The sequence below is a fragment of the Leucopleurus acutus genome, assembly GCF_964270905.1.
Source record: "Leucopleurus acutus genome assembly, chromosome: 4".
Lineage (NCBI taxonomy): Eukaryota > Metazoa > Chordata > Mammalia > Artiodactyla > Delphinidae > Leucopleurus > Leucopleurus acutus.
The window spans coordinates 43501434-43517716 of NC_139146.1; the positions used below are offsets into that span (position 1 = coordinate 43501434).

The following is a 16283-nucleotide window of genomic DNA, read 5'->3' on the forward strand; positions in this document are numbered from 1 at the left end:
GCTTATCATTCAGTATTCAGTCACATTCTGAGACAGGACCTTCCCAGACCATCCAGTCTTTTGTGGTTCCCGTGGTCTCTAACTATTACCGTGTTCTTCTTCATCACGGTTATTTATTATTTCCAAATACCTCCTTGTTTACTGCCTCTCTCCCACCTGTAGAATATAAGCTCCAGGGGATTAGGCTTTGTTCATCTCTGGATCTTCGGGATCTTGGCATGTAGGGAGTGTTGGTTGAATATCTGCCGAATGAAGGGATAAATCGCTACCATTTAGGGAGCTCCTACCACATGCCTGGTCTGTGCTAAGCCCCTCTACGGGCTGTCTCATGTACTCCTGGTAATTCCCCTAGTATCTCCACTTCACAGATGAGAAGCTGAAGGTTAGAGTCATTCAGCAACCGGCGGCCACGTGCAGGATAACCAGGATTGGAGGTAGTTATCTCTATACTAGAGTCTGGACTCTTCTACACTATGCTGAAACCACTCATCAACTCTAGTCTACAAAGTGAGTCAGTACTTAAGCCACTTCGATCAGCAATTCATGGATCCTTCTGCTTGCCCTGTTTCCTAGTAACAGTAATACCACCACCTTGTAGAGGGCTGTGTCAATCAGGCGGCGTCTGCCTTAAGTTTGGGAATAGGGAGAAGCCCGGTAACCTGCAATCCCCCGGAGGGAAGGCATGGAGGAGATTAGTGGGGTGCTGGCACGGAGAGCCACCCACGCGGCCGGGGAAGAAAGGAGACCTGGGCTTTTCCTTCTGTGGGAGGGAGGCGAGAGCAGGATGGCTACTCTGCTTCACAAACCACACCCACACTTAACGGAGCAAAGCAAGTGTATGGCAACGAGCCTAAAACCAGGAAGCTGGGGTGTGGTTTTTAAATCATCCCAGTCAATGAATTAAGGACTAACCAGGACGGCTAGAGTTCTGTGGCTTCTACTAAGAGATGGAAAGCCCCCAGCTGCCCGGGCAGTGCAGCTTCAGGGCAGAAAGGCCAGCAGCCTCCACACCACCCCACGTATCTACGCCAGGACAAGCCCGTCTGTGACTAATTGAAAAGACAGGTAGACCTTACTTATGTCCCCAAGGAGTAGTATAGGAAAGTGCAAGTTGAGTCTCAGAGGTTAATTATATAACCCAGGTTGGCTTACTATCTATCTGACTTATTAAGTTTCTGCCTATAAAGCAAAGCATGTTTTTCTTTGCTTTGTGTAACTGTTAATTTATGTAAATGCAGATTTTCATATGATGACTGCTTTAAAGCGTAGCGTACTTGGAAGACATTGTATTCAAAATGTTAAGTACTTACAGAAATCGGGAAATTGTTTACTTGCTTGGTGTGAAAATTCAAAAGCAACTTAAAATATAAATCTACTATAGCCAACATACACATAACCCTAAAAGTATCTTCATAAATTTAAAAATTCTAGCAAAAAGTATACATAGGTTTCCAATGAATTTGCAAAATAAATTTCTCTACCATTTGACAGTTTACAGTCTCAAGGGAGCACTGACTCAGAAATGTCTAGGCAGCAGGTGCCCCTCTTCCCTACTTGAGGACACTTTGTGCCCTGAGGACCTGCTACCCTCAGTGTGTCCCAGGACCGGCAGCACAAGCACCATCTTGTTAGAAAGACAGATTCTACAGTGCCAGCCCAGACCTACTAAAGCAGAATGTGCATTTTAACAAGGTCGCCAACGACCGGATGAACACTGGAGACCAGAAGCACCATTACCAGAGCCTGCAGGAAAGTGTTCTGTGTTGGAAGGCTTGGAGCCGTGTGCCACCGGCCAGGCCTGTGCAGGCTGGGGCGCTGGACTGCCTGGAGGGTAAATGAGGGCCCAGACTCACCTCGAGCATATTGTAGATGATGTAGAGCTTGATGACGGACTGGCCCCTAATCAGGTGATACATCATGGAGTAGTCCACATAGTGCATCATAAAATAGCAGATGACCAAAATGACACCCTTCAAGATGTCACACACCTGGGCAGGCTGAAGCAAACGTCTGTCCCTGAAATATATGAGAAGTAATAAAAATATGAGTTTTACCTTCTGTGTCCCTGAATAAATAATCTTTACTGGACATACAGTGGCAAACAAAGGTAATGGGACTTAGGTTGATCTTTCAAAAATTTCAAACTAACAAGGAAAGTTATGCTGACTACTCAACAGTATGAAATTTTCTGCCCAAGGAGAGAATATAAAATATTAAACCAGAATTACTGCTAGAAGTGGGGAACCTAAACAAGTGAACACCAAAGGCAGGCGGCTGCTGATAGAGTGCCTGGAAGCAATGGATTTCCACGAAGAAGACACAAGCCTCCCACCTCACCGGGAAGCCCTGGAGCCCCACTGGCTCAGCCTTCTTACGCAGTGCTAGCACTCTACGCACGGTGTTCTGCACTTTGCACTTTTTATTTAACAGCATAACAGATTTTTCCTATCAGTTCATAAGGAATTCATATTTACATGACAGTGCAGTGCTCCACTGTGTGGATGTATCATAATTTATGTAACATATCATTGACAGATTTCCAGCCTTCTGCAACTATAAACCATGATGCAATGTACATGTCATGCCATGTCAGTGAAAGTGAATCTATAGGATAAAGTCCTAAAACTGGAATCTCAGGGTTATGTTCACTTGACATTTTGATAATAGCAGCTGCGCTGCCCTCTGCAAGGGTTGTACCAATTTACACTTGCACTAGACACCTGTAAGCCCACGTGCATCAATTAGCATTTGATCAACTGTGGGATCTCTGCCAATGCCACTGGTGAAAAATTGAATCTAGTAGTTTCAATGTTAATTTCTCTCATTAGGAGACTGACATCTTCTTTATATATTTAAGTTATTTATACTGTGTGTGAATTCTCTCCTCACATCTTTCTCTTACTGGTTTGTAGGACAGCTTTTATATTACAAAAGTTAGCCGTCTATGACATGAGTCGAAAATACAGTTGCTCCTTAAACAACATGGGTTTGAACTGCACGGGTCCACTTATATGTGGATTTTTTTCAATAAATATGTACTTCAGTACTACGTGCTCTGCGATTGGTTGAGTCCATGGATGAGGAACCATGGATACAGAGGAATCTCGGACACGGAGGGATCATGTATACGGAGGGCTGGCTATTGAGCACAGGGTTGGTGCCCTAACCCCCAGTCGCTCAAGTGTCAACTGTGGTTTTTTCCTAATTAATACAAGCAGAATCATTCCTTACTTTTGAGATCAGAGTATAAGGAGCTAAACCTAAATTGTGAATGGAAATGTCTTCCTAAGACACAGCAAAAAAATACATTAGAAAAGAAGAAATTTAAGACTTCTTTCACTGAACGTAAAATTCCTGTGACAAGAATGGGAAAGGTGTTTTCTCTAAGTCAACTACAGGCTGATTCCTCAAGATAGAAAATGCTCAGTCTCCTGCTTTGGCAGCTTTTACATATGTATCATACAATCAATAAAAAGCCTGAATACTGGCATTAGGAGCTCCAGAGTGTTTTCATTTCTGCCCCTTGTGTCAACACTTTAGGACCTGCCTAAGGGGTGAGCTCCCTTTCCAGCGGCCTATTGGCGTCCTGAGCTCTCTACTTACTTGGTATTTCCTGGCTACCTATTCTCTCTGGAGCTCCTTCCTAGCCCTTGTCCACATTCAGATCGGGGGCTCTTTTCTTCCAAAGATCGTTGTAGGGCTCAACAAGGAACCCGTGACTGCTACCCAGAACACTGGTCTATAAGATAACAGTGAGGCATGCGATGCCAATTCCGTCAGATGTGCTACAGAACCTCACACTTGTTTTCTACAATACACACTGCACTGCGTACTACATTGTAGTACGCAGAGGTTTTCAGTCAGGTGTGAATTTGACCCCTTCACAGAGAGAATAGGAAATCTGCAAAAATCCTGAAAAGAGACAAATTCTGAGAAGACTGGGTCCAGGGAGGGCTAGCAGAGGATGAGAAGACACTGGGCTGAACCAACGAGCTAGACGGAGAGACGGGTCAGAATAGTCCAAGTCACGCCACGTGTCCAAGTCATACCACCACGGTACAAGCCGAGGGAAGTTATTCTTAGTAGTTGAAGTTGAAATCTTGGGAAAAACTGCCTCAAGGACAAAGCTGATCAATGTCTATCATCATTTTTCTGTCCCTTTCTGTCTCCAGTGCTGTTCCTCTCTCTCCCTGTAGACTCTGGACCTTTTCTCCTCATGAAATCCAGAGTGAGCTGTGTTTCCCATATCCAAACACCTAGCCCAGAACACAGAACTCTGCCAAGGGCTGTTCAAATATCGAGGTAATTCGCTGCTGGACCCCAAGATAAAAAATGGAAGCGGTATATTTGTCAAGAGCTGGAGGTAAACATATTTTTAAGTCAAACAATGAGAAGAGGAGACATTCTGAACACTCTTGGGCGCCTGGCCTGTGTGCCTGTCTCCCCTGGGATGGCCAGCGTCAACCCGAAGCATCAGCCAGGAGCACACACCCACCTCCCCCTCAGAAGTGCTGGCACAGCTGAGCATATGCTGAAAAGCACAAATCACCCATAGTCGGGGGCCTTTGTGTTTAAGAACTAGAGGTCATGTTTTATGAACTAAAGAAAACGATAGGAACGAAAAGTAGGGTGGTATTAATGAATTTGCATTAATTACCAAAAAGATTTAGATAACTAATTAAAGTAGAAATCTATACTTAGAGCTTTTGGTACTAGATTGGCATCTACTTAGTTAAGTGATCTCAGTCAAAGCACTTTATTTAAGAGATAAAAGGATTTTTAATACCTATCTGTCCAATTTTGTTTCTTTATAAACATTTGCAACAAAGGAACAGTGTGTTAGTATATCTAAGGAGGAATATTATATTCGATACAAGTCATTGTTAGAAATTAGCTACCAAACATTGGAAAGCTGTCTCCCCAAATAACGTAATACCACACATTTTAAACCAAGATGATAATAAATTTAAATTTTTAAATTTTAAATAAACAACTTTAATTTAGCTTTCTTTTGCTTAGGATTAAAGCAGGCTGTAAAAATGGCAGAAGAGTTGAAGAAACACCTTATGCTACAATCCACAGGTCCTATGAGGCAGGCACCATTCTAGGCACTTGGCACGTATCTGTTCTAGCTTCCACGACAATCCTATGAGATCCTATGAGGAAGGTACATCACCATCCCAATTTCACAGATGACGCAAAGAGTATCAAGAACGTGCCTGCAGCTGCATGGTCAGGAATCAGATGTGGGGGACCAGGGATCTGACCCTCTGCATCTGGCTCCAGAAGGCATGTTCTCACTCCCATCTACCGTCCCAGACTTTTCTTTAAAAGAACTTTTAAACTTACAGGAATCAGCAACTCAGTATCTTTTATCTTTCAGCATAATTTAATACTGTATAATTTATCACTGTACTGTCATCTCATATGGAAAAATTATTGTGCTAAAAACCAAAAATAGCTATAATTTTTCATTTCTAAAAAGAGGGAAAAAAGGACTATTTTCACTGGATCTGTGCCCTGCTTTATGTGCACTCTCTGCTTTGGTGAAAATTTTCCATTGCTTACATCACAACTGGGTGCTACAGAGATGACTCTGATTTTCTCCTTAATTTCAAAATTAAGAGGATTTATTCAAATAAAAAAATAAAAGCATAACTCTTAAGAAACAAGGGTCTTGTTTTCATATAAATTTCCCTGTGAATGAAAAAGGAAAGTTGCAAAAATAAAAAAATCATTTCTAAGGGGGCATCACAGCTTCTCTGAGTAAGAAAAAATCTAACCTCAAACTAAGTCCAGCTGATTAAAACGACTTGAACCAGTTCCAGCATTTGTTTCCTTCTCTGCCAGGACATTTTTAGATATGATATATGATAAGTATTTCCAACTCCGTAAGAAGCTTCTCTACAGCCCTGCCAATCAACTCTGAATTGGTTTATGAACAATACTTTCAGGCTGAAGCTCTTCCTTATAAATGCCTGTTAAACAGTGGTTACTGGCAATTCGTTTTGCAAGCACTGAAAATCCCACACTAACACATAAACAAGCGGAGGAAGCTGTTGGACAAAGTGAAAAACCCACTACATCTAATTTACAGCTGGCTGTGAGTTATCACAAGACAAGTAATATTAAACAAGATAGTCAACACAACTTAAATTTTTTTTAATTTTCAAGTTAAGCCACTCTTACAGAAATTAAATTGTCTACATTTCTAAATTTTATCTTTTGGTCTTTCAAATACTTTCCCTGGATTTGCACAATTACCGAATAAAGTGACCCAGTTGTTTCAAGGGCACGTTTGGGGAACAGAATGATGTAGTAAAGCAAGATGATCAGGTGTAGGCTTTTTCTGCACCCTGTTCAGCAGAAGGTACTATGCCAACTAAGATTAAAGTAAAAACTGATAGTGAACAGAAAAAGATCAGGAAAGAAGAGGAGGCAACACAAATGAGTAAGAGAACTGGGATAAGCCCTGCCTCGTTAATTTTCAAACTGGTGTTGAAACATGCCAAGGTATCAGCATGAGCTACTTCATTACAAAATACGCGGATGGGATTTCTTTTTTTCTCTCTTTCTCTTTTAACATTTTTAGCTATTTGTGGTATAACTGAAAGAATGAAGATATATAAGCACTATTGAAAAAAACGTGAAATATTAAAAATGGTCTCCATTTTTGAAAGATAAGTCGTTTTATAATTTTAGAGTAAACTGGAATAAAGTATTAAGATTAAGATATTTTCTTTAATTAGGAGACTGAAAATTTTAAATCTTAAGTTTTTGTGACAGACAGTAGAAAAATAATTATAAAAGCTTAAACTGAATGACTAAAGCGTTCCTTGGGCTTTGAAAATAATTTCAAACTATACTAGGAAAAAACCACTGGTTTTATAAGCTACGTTTGGTGCTTGGAGGATGCAGAATAAAAACTGCTCACATTGAAGGGCTCAGGTGACTGATGTGGCATTGGGAATGAAGTACTTGATGTCAGGTCTAGTCCGACATGTATAATTAAAGATCATTTTATCAAGTGATTTTCTTATGTTAGATGAGATCACGGTGAAATCCTGCACAAATGTGGACAAAGCTCTATGACCAAGTAAGGGAACCACATTTTCTTCAGTATGTGTCCATCTCCAAATGGTTATGTCTATATTTTTTCATTATAATCAGTATTCGTTTGTACTGATGTCAATTTGGCCGAGAGTATAGAAGGAAAAATCAGGGTTTACTCACCACGAGGAGTCCCTGTGACACCACATTCCATTCTATAAAGGAAGTGAAAGTGCTCCTCCCTTCGGTCTGATTTACGAGAGAGAAAGAAAGAGAGAAGGTTGTAATGTTGCTACGCTACTTAGAGCGTCATGGTGAGGAAACAGCGGACAATAAAACTGAGGTTAGGAAGACTCTCTAACAAATATATTGCTCTCTACAAATCAGCCACGTAGACCAGCCCTGGTAAGAGGAAATGACAGACGTACTTGTTTCCCCACAGAAAGTTACCAAGAGCTCTCCCTACATGCGCGACAGGGGTGGCATGAATCACTCAGGCCAAAAATAAGGCTTATATCTAAAAAGAGAAAAATCTATTATGTATATGTGTGTGTGTTCATATGTGTGCAGTTAATTTTAGGTAGAACTACCTTGGAGGAGGTAAGGCATACGGAAGAAACCCAATGGGTTAAGAAACTCTCAAGCATTTGAAATTCGTAATTCTTCGGGAGATGAGAGCTTTCTGTGGGGTAAATTCTCAAAAGAAAAAGACACCATTGCCTCTGAAAAACAAAAAAGTACATAAAGCCCAAGTAAGAGTTATGCCTAAAACCGAGGTGAGAAATCAGTAAAATTTACTTGCACATATTTTATTTGCTCCAATAGTAAAAGAAAAATACTCTAGCATTTATTACTTAAACCTACTCTACACTTATTATTGTCTAAAATATTTTAGCAAAGTTTTCAAAACTATCAGTTCCTGGCACCAGATAGTATTGCTTTTCTCTACAATCTCCCTCAACTTTTAACTCAAATGTGACTGAGGCTTCTACAACACAAAATGAAGCCACAGGCTGGAGGAGGAAAAAGGATCCAGAAAAAATGCCAGGTGAATTAAAAGCACACATACAACTGGTTATTATTTATTTATTCTATAAGTAAATTTGGAAAAAATAATGTTGGATACCTCTTTAGCATAATATAGAGCAGTCGACTTTTCTAAAAAACAAAATACTTTCATTCTTCCAAGAAACAAAGATACTTCATATAATAAATCAAAACTTAATTCTGATTTTCATGTCCTCATCATTAAAAAAATTATCCTAATTCAAGAAGTTTCTCAAATGTTTTTAAAAAATTATACTATCCTGAGAAAGAGGGAAGACATACATAAATCAGTTGGCTTTTAAAGACTCTGGATGTATTTCTTTATTTTAGTCTACAACAAAATAGTTAAGGGCAAAGACTTTTCAAGACTGTAAATTCATTAGCAACAGTTTTCACCTAAATATTCTTGAAATTACTAAGGACAGGTGTAAACTTTTTATGCAAGCAGTACACCCTTTGCAGATAACACACACACAACTATCGAGTCAAGAAAATTACCCTGCCAACATCTCAAAATGAAAAATATTTTAACAGGGTCAAAAGCTGGCAAAATGTCCACCAGGGGAGCAATCCCGATAAAGGCTGGTTTCTTAAGGGCTGCAGATTCGCCCTGGCCCTCAGGCTTAGTGAAAGGCAGAAAGTCTATTTAGTTTGTCAGTACTGACAAACACCCCCAAACCAAAACCCACGGCAAGTCTGCAGAAGATTTAGAAATAGGTTCAAAAAATCAATTCTAAAGCAGAAAACCCGGGAGGCTGTCAGCTTTCGGAAGCCTCTCACAAATGCTGTACCAGATACAACTCTGCACGTAGAGGAGGTGAGAACACCAATCCCATTTCTGAAAAGAGGGCAATAGTAGTACTCTGCTATGATGTGACACTGAAACCACAGCACTAGAGCCTGCAAACTGTTGCTGTTTTCATGTCAGCATCTTGATTACTTTGACAAATATCCCTTCCCACCCCCCACCCGGCTTTTGGGGAATAATTTCAAACAACTAAGAGACTAGGAAGATATCAATAGTAGCTTTCTTTTTTTTTTTTAACAGAAAGAAAACTAAAATACAGGAGAGTGAGAAAAAGAAAAAAGAATGCAATTAACCTCTTTGCTGGTCTCTTTAATTTCTTCTTACCTCTTTGAAAAAATAAAGTCAGACGGAAGGAAAGAGCACTTTTTGTTTGCTTAAAAAGATGGGACATGATACAGTTACAGGCAAGACAAATCAAATAATCTTGAATGGAAGTAGAGAATGCTGGAAGAAAAGCTATAAGATGACAAAACTTGGCTGATTAATAATTTGTAAAAATAAAATGTATTTTTATATTCCTAAAATATCTGAAAGGTCTTAGACTTAATATTAACAATAGTTTTGCTAATTCTGATAAAGTATACTTAAGGCACTAAGACAGGAAGGCAGTATCTTCATATTCTGTATAATCTGCCTACACTCACAGAGTATTTAAAGTGCTGAAGTTCTGTTATGTAATTTTAACTGCACTTCACATTATATATACACATATTTATTAGTGATGGCATAAAATGTAATTTTTCAGTTGATCCAAACTGCAGAAATAGCAAGAACTGTTTGCCCAGGAAAACTTAGCGGAGTCTTCACTGTGGTGTGATGGGCTGCCCTCTAGTGTCAGTTTGGCCATAAAAACTTGAAAATAGAACGGACTTGAATCTGTTTTAAAATGTTATTCAAATTAATTTAGATTGAAAAGTATTTTAAAGTAATATACGAAAGTTATCACCTTTACTTTTTATGCCCAAAAACCCCCCTTAAAATACCTAGAAAAGGTTGGCTCTAGGGACCATTGACCACTCACACTAAAGCCAACAAGGAGTGGAGGGATGAAGTCTTCCCAGCTCTCTGCAACACCTCTCCCAGTTTTTAGAACAAACACTGAAAGACTTCTCTAATGCTACTTTGGTGCCTTGCTCCCCAAGTGACAAGGGACACAGTTTAGATACCTGTGTAACAACAAGATGGCTCTTGTTGATTTTAGGTTACACATCCTTTTAATGCTATATCTCATAGTGCCAACAGCCACGGAGAACATGCTCTGTCTTTAAAAGCCATTCGCTTAAAGACAGCTAGAGCACGAACTTGCCTCACATTGTTGATCAAAGAATAACTAAAAAATAATCTAGCTCATAGTGTAGGCACGAGCTATTTTATGTCAGATAGCCTCACCTGGGCTTTATCCAACTTTCCATGCGTCTATTCTTGTTATGCAATCACACATGAAGACTTCCATTTAGTAATGTCTTAGATTTTTTTCTTGGTCTTCTGAAAAGGTAACTGAAATAACCATGATTCTATTGAGCTCCCAACAGTGATAAAGGAATAGTGATAGTATACAAGGTTAGGCTTTCTGAATATTGGAGTACCATGCTACAAATGTCTGAAAAAAAAAGGTTTGCTGATACGAATAAAGTCTTCTTAAAAATTCTCCCAAAGGCATAAAGCACGTACTTGAATATCTTAAAGTTGATGGTAAATTCCTAAAAAAGATACTCCCGTTTGATTAACAAGAAATTAATAAAATATATAACATAATTCTTTCATTCTGGAAGGAGAGGAAGATTATAGAATATGAAGTATCACATATAACAACGATGTGATCTTAATTCTTATAATCTACCCCATGCCATCTCGCAAAGACGAGCTTTTACTCTTATCACAATATGATCATCATGATTGATAAATTTTTCCAGTTTACACTGGAGGGATTTCTTCCTTATTAAGACTGATTAAGGCCATTTTTAAAAGGACTGTTATGTGTTATTCAGTACCTATTAAATATCAAGTATATGCTTATTACTTTAAAAGAGACTCTTCCATGACTTTAGTCTTAAAAAAAATCAACATATAATTCTGTATGTTGATCAATAATTTTATAACTCAGTTTCCATGGTTACTGATGATAATGTTATTATTCATATATTTAATATACCATGGAAGAGTCACCTACTTTATAGTTAAATAAAGTTTCACATATTATTGTCCATTTCAGTATTTTGCAACTTTTTCGGAATGAAACGTATTTAGAAAAATGACGCCATGTGACAAACGTAAATTGGGCAACTATGCTAAGAACACTGTAATAATGTTACAGAGAGTGACCACACAGAGCAGAGGCATGTGGATGCAACCACAGAGAAAAAACCTGTAAAATCCAAATTTCTAACCTCAAGACCAAAAAAGCAGTAAGAGTCACATAAGCTTTACATTTTCATCTTCCTGTTCCCAGTTTTGGAAGAGAAGGAAGGAAGGAAACTGGTATTTATTCCTGTCTACTACAAACCAGGCACTACACTAGGTATTCTTTGCACATCTCTCAGTCTTTGTGGTAAAAGATGCTGGCTCTAAACATCCCCTTTTTACTGATGGGGACACAAGCTTAGAGAAGTTAGTAGTTGCTGATGACTCGTCAGTTAATCTATGCTGGGCCAGACTGTCTGATCCTTCCCACCAGGACAATGGTCTTCAAGAGCTTTCCCCTCTCACAAATCAGACGGGGGTCTCACCTGTAAGCAGTAACTAAGGCTAGCTAGGCCATGAAGACAGAGACTCTCAAATGAGACAGAGGAGGAACCCTGTACTAAGAGCTCCCTAGGAGATTCTGATGCCAGCCGCCGCCCACCTCCCAGCCTAGCACCTGGTCCTCACTTTACAGATGATGCCCAGGAGGCCAAGGGACTTGAAGAAAATAAAAGTACAGGCTGAGCTAGCACAGTGGCAATGTGGTTGGTCCTTGACTCTCAGTGCTAGGCCTTTCTATTCTTCTACACAGCCTCCTGCATTATTAACATTTGTTTACTGGCCAAAGCAAAGTTCTGGTCCAAAACCATTTGGAAAAAAAAAGTACATATAAAATGTACAAATATTATATAAGCATATTATATAATATTCATTAAAAAGATAAACAGTGTTCATTTATGCATTAAGGGCCAAAGTGTGAAAGAAACTTAATGATTATCCCTATTCTAAAAAATCTATGCAAGTGGTTATTTAGCTCAACTACAAGTAGTAAAAATAACTTAAATGTTTAAAATAGTTCATAATCTTAAACTTACCTTAAGCCATAGCAAGGCAGTGTGAAGAGCCTGAACAGCGCCAGGAAAACTCTTAAAGGAAGCAGGGTGAACACATACAGAAACGCATCCAGGCACAGAAAGATTCCAAAGACCATGAGCTGGATTTTAAAAGCAGAGAAGAACATAAAAAACAAAATGTAAAATAAATATTCTTTAAAATATTACAGATGAAAATTTCAAACAATCAAGGAATTTCTAAGCTTTGTAGGAAATTCATTTCTTATAACTTATCCATGGGAATAACAAGTTAGTACTTCTCCTTGTGTATACAAGCCATATTCCAATGAAAAATCCCTTTTCAAAATGCAAGTTTGTAGTTCTTCTTCCAGAGTCTTTGGTTTACCACCTACACAAGTCAATTAAAACACAAGTTGCCCTTGACCACAGCATCTGATGTAGCTTTCTGGGTACTTCCTCAAACTTTAGAGATATTATAGAAAACCTTTCAGATAAAACTTGTAAAGTCTAACCTTACTCTTATGTAAAGAGATTACTAATTTTAACAAAATTTCATGTATACTTTAACTTGTTGTACAGAGAAGGCATTATTCTTAATTGGAGGAATAGCTGCTAATATCTGTAATGTTTCCCCCTTTCTTGTATACTTGCCACATAAGGAGGACAGAAGCTTTTGATGGCTTAGAGAAGTAGCCATACCCAGGCTACTAAACTCCCCCATTTTAAGAGTGGTGACTTTCTGTATGTCTGACACACAAACATGGTATGATATATACACCCTCACACACAGCACTTGATGTATCCTTAGTCAATAAACTGTCCTACATATATATATTAAGCAGTTAAAATCCACACTGTTACTGGTAGAATCGCATCCCGCCCCACCAAATTCAGATGTTGAAGGCCTAGCCCCTGGCACCTCAGAATGTGACCGTATTTGGAGATGAGAGTTAATTAAGTTAAAATGAGGTCATTAGGGTGGGCCCTAATGCAATATGACTGGTATGCTTATAAGAAGAGGAAATTTGGACACAGACAAGACACCGAGGGAAGACAACACAAAGACACAGGGAGAAGACAGCCACCTACAAGCCAAGGAGAGAGGCCTCAGAAGAAACCAACTCTGCTGACACTCTGATCTTGGACTTTTAGCATCCAGAACTGTGAGAAAACAAATTTCTGTTGTTTAAGACACCCAGTTCATGGTACTTTGTTACTGCAACCCTAGCAAACTAACACACCTTTATAAGAAAGGACACATTTTATTAATTTTTTGCAAGAATGTCTCAAAGAAAAAAATATATATATATACACACACACGTATGTGTATGTATACATATATGTGCCAGGTTTCTTAGTAGTTGGTCTGAGTCAGTCATCCTGTCGTCAGCACAGTCACAGTTCTGTCTGTCCCCTTGTTTTACACACAAAGGAGTGCTATAAAATGAGCAAGGTCCACCTAAAGCTAGTGGTCCTTACTCTCCTGTCACCAAGAATCCTTTCCCTGTTTGCTGGTGATCTGTTGTTTACACTCCAAAGGCAGAAAATGACAGAAACCTGACATTCCCAGAACGTATTTTGCTGTGTCCGTGTAAGTGGCTGTCTTTCTCGTGACCGTACACTGGGGATTAACACATCACTCATTCATCAGCATCTACTAAGCCGTTAATACGGGCCAACTAAGATGCTCAGCCTGGTGGGCAGAGCCTGGCAGGACCTCATGATGGGGTTCCTGCCCTCAGCAAGCTTATTCGCATTTTCACAGATAGAGACACGAGCATGTAGATAAAGGAGGTCAATGCAGAGGTAACGGCTGCTATGATAGAACTAAGTATACAAGGAACAGGGGAGCCCTGAGAAAGAATGGCCAACCCAACTTTGGGAGATTTAGAAAAAGCTCCATAGAAGAGGAGACTCTTAATGACATCTGAGATGAGGGCTACTGACACCCGGAGAGGGTAAACTGGGAGGGGGTGGAGGGGTGGGAACAGGGGAAGGAAACTTTCCAGGGAAGGAAGAAGCGTGAACAAGAACACCGATGAGAAAAGTAATCATGACGAAAACTGTCTCTTAAAGAATCAAACCTTCTTTTAAAGAACAGTCACCTTTCTTAGGCTTAGAGGAATGTGTATTAGTATCATGGTAAACAACAGTGACAAAAGTCTAACGGGCCTTCCCTTCACTTTTTTTTTCAATTTTTCTTTTTATTGAAGTAGAGTTGATGTACAATGTTGTGTCAATCTCTGCTGTGCAGCAAAGTGACTCAGTTATACACATAGACATTCTTTTTTCATACTCTTTTTGCTGTTGTTAATTAATTAATTTTTGGCTGCTTTTGGTTCTTTGTTGCTGTGTGCAGCTTTCTCTAGTTGCGGCAAGCGGGGGCTACTCTTCGTTGCGGCGCATGGGCTTCTCATTGTGGTGGCTTTTCTTGTTGCAGAGCACGGGCTCTAGGCGCGTGGGCTTCAGTAGTTGCGTCATGCGGGCTCAGTAGTTGTGGCTCGCGGGCTCTAGAGCACAGGCTCAGTAGTTGTGGTGCACGGGATTAGTTGCTCCATGGCATGTGGGATCTTCCTGGACCAGGGCTCGAACCCGTGTCCCCTGCATTGGCAGGCGGATTCTTAACCACTGCACCACCAGGGAAGCCCTCTTTTTTCACATTCTTTTCCATTATGGTTTATCACAGTATTCTGAGTATAGTTCCCTGTGCTATACAGTAGGACCTTGTTGTTTATCCTCCCCTTCACATTTTAAACCAGCCCAGTAAACTCAGTGGGCAAGAAAAAATCTTCCCCCCACTGTGTGCTGACCACATAAAGACCACCTGGAGCTGTCGACATGACAGATCTCAATATTAAAATGGAAGGAGGGACTTCTCTGGCGGCACAGTTGTTTAAGAATCCGCCTACCAATGCACGGGACACGAGTTCGAGCCCTGGTCTGAGAAGATCCCACATGCCGCAGAACAACTAAGCCCGTGCGCCACAACTACTGAGCCTGCACTCTAGAGCCCGCGAGCCACAACTACTGAGCCTGCATATCACAACTACTGAAGCCCGCGCGCCTAGAGCCCATGCTCCGCAACAAGAGAAGCCCCCACAATGAGAAGCCTGTGTACCGCAACAAAGAGTAGCCCCCGCTCGCTGCAACTAGAGGAGGCCTGCGTGCAGCAACGAAGACCCAACGCAGCCAAAAATAAATTAATAAATAAAATTTAAAAAATAAAATGGAAGGAAAGCAAGTGGCTATGATCTAAAGAAACTTCAACTGGGTGGAAAGAAGGCATCCATCTATGTGAGAACATGCAATACACAAGTAAAGCAAAAGAGATGCCTTTCAGGGTTTAGAAACATGGAAAAGTGACCCAACTCCTCTATCTACTGTTCAGGTGTTAACTTTTTTCACAAAGCACAGCATTCTCTTAAATTCTTTACAAATGAAAATGAGAAAACTTCCCAAAAAAGTAAACAAGATGTAATCCTGAAAACATTCATCCTTGAGGGAGGTAAAGAAACCCCTGCTGGGCTGAGTGTGAGCCTGGCGCCCTACTGGGCGCAGGAGGGCATCTCATTTAATTTACCTGGTGATCCAGGAGTCTGAAGGAGATGTGCCAAGAGGGACTCCTGTGTCTTCCATCCTCCAGGCGAGTGGTGAGTGCTGACTACTTAATCCCCCATCAGCTCTTGAGCTAGTGATTTTCATCCCTGCTCAGCACACGAGGAAACCACAGCTCTGGCGGCTGAACACCTGCCCAAGGCTGTGGGTCAGAGTGAAGGAACTGGCCTTCACGCCTGGGTCTGTCTGCCTCAAGTCCCTACATGTTCTCTTTGAAGCAGTTTAAGCACAGCAAAAAGATCTTACTCCCTATTTTTGCTAGGCATAGGAGTTAACGTAATTTTCTTTGTGCTAACTTGTCTTTTGCCAATTTGCCTAGTGTCATAAAAAATGTAGAAATAAAAGGCATTTAATGAATCAAATTTACAAAAGGCATAAACATTTCACACATATAGATTTCCTGCTAGCTCTGAAAATGTTATCTTAATAAAATTAAAAGGTTTGAGTATATATTATTAACAAGAATAATGTGTACTTTCACACCTTCAGTTAATTGGTATGGCATCTTG

General features: G+C 40.0%; 1 protein-coding gene across 1 annotated transcript in view; it reads right to left on the minus strand.

Moving 5' to 3' along the window:
• Window positions 1-16283, minus strand: part of TAPT1 (transmembrane anterior posterior transformation 1) — a 64681-nt gene that overhangs the window by 25643 nt on the left and 22755 nt on the right. The window contains exons 3-4 of the mRNA XM_082838542.1: window positions 12181-12299; window positions 1854-2016 (exon numbers count right to left, since the gene is read on the minus strand). Of these exons, the coding sequence (XP_082694668.1) occupies window positions 1854-2016; window positions 12181-12299 (282 nt within the window). The remainder of the gene's footprint in view (window positions 1-1853; window positions 2017-12180; window positions 12300-16283) is intronic.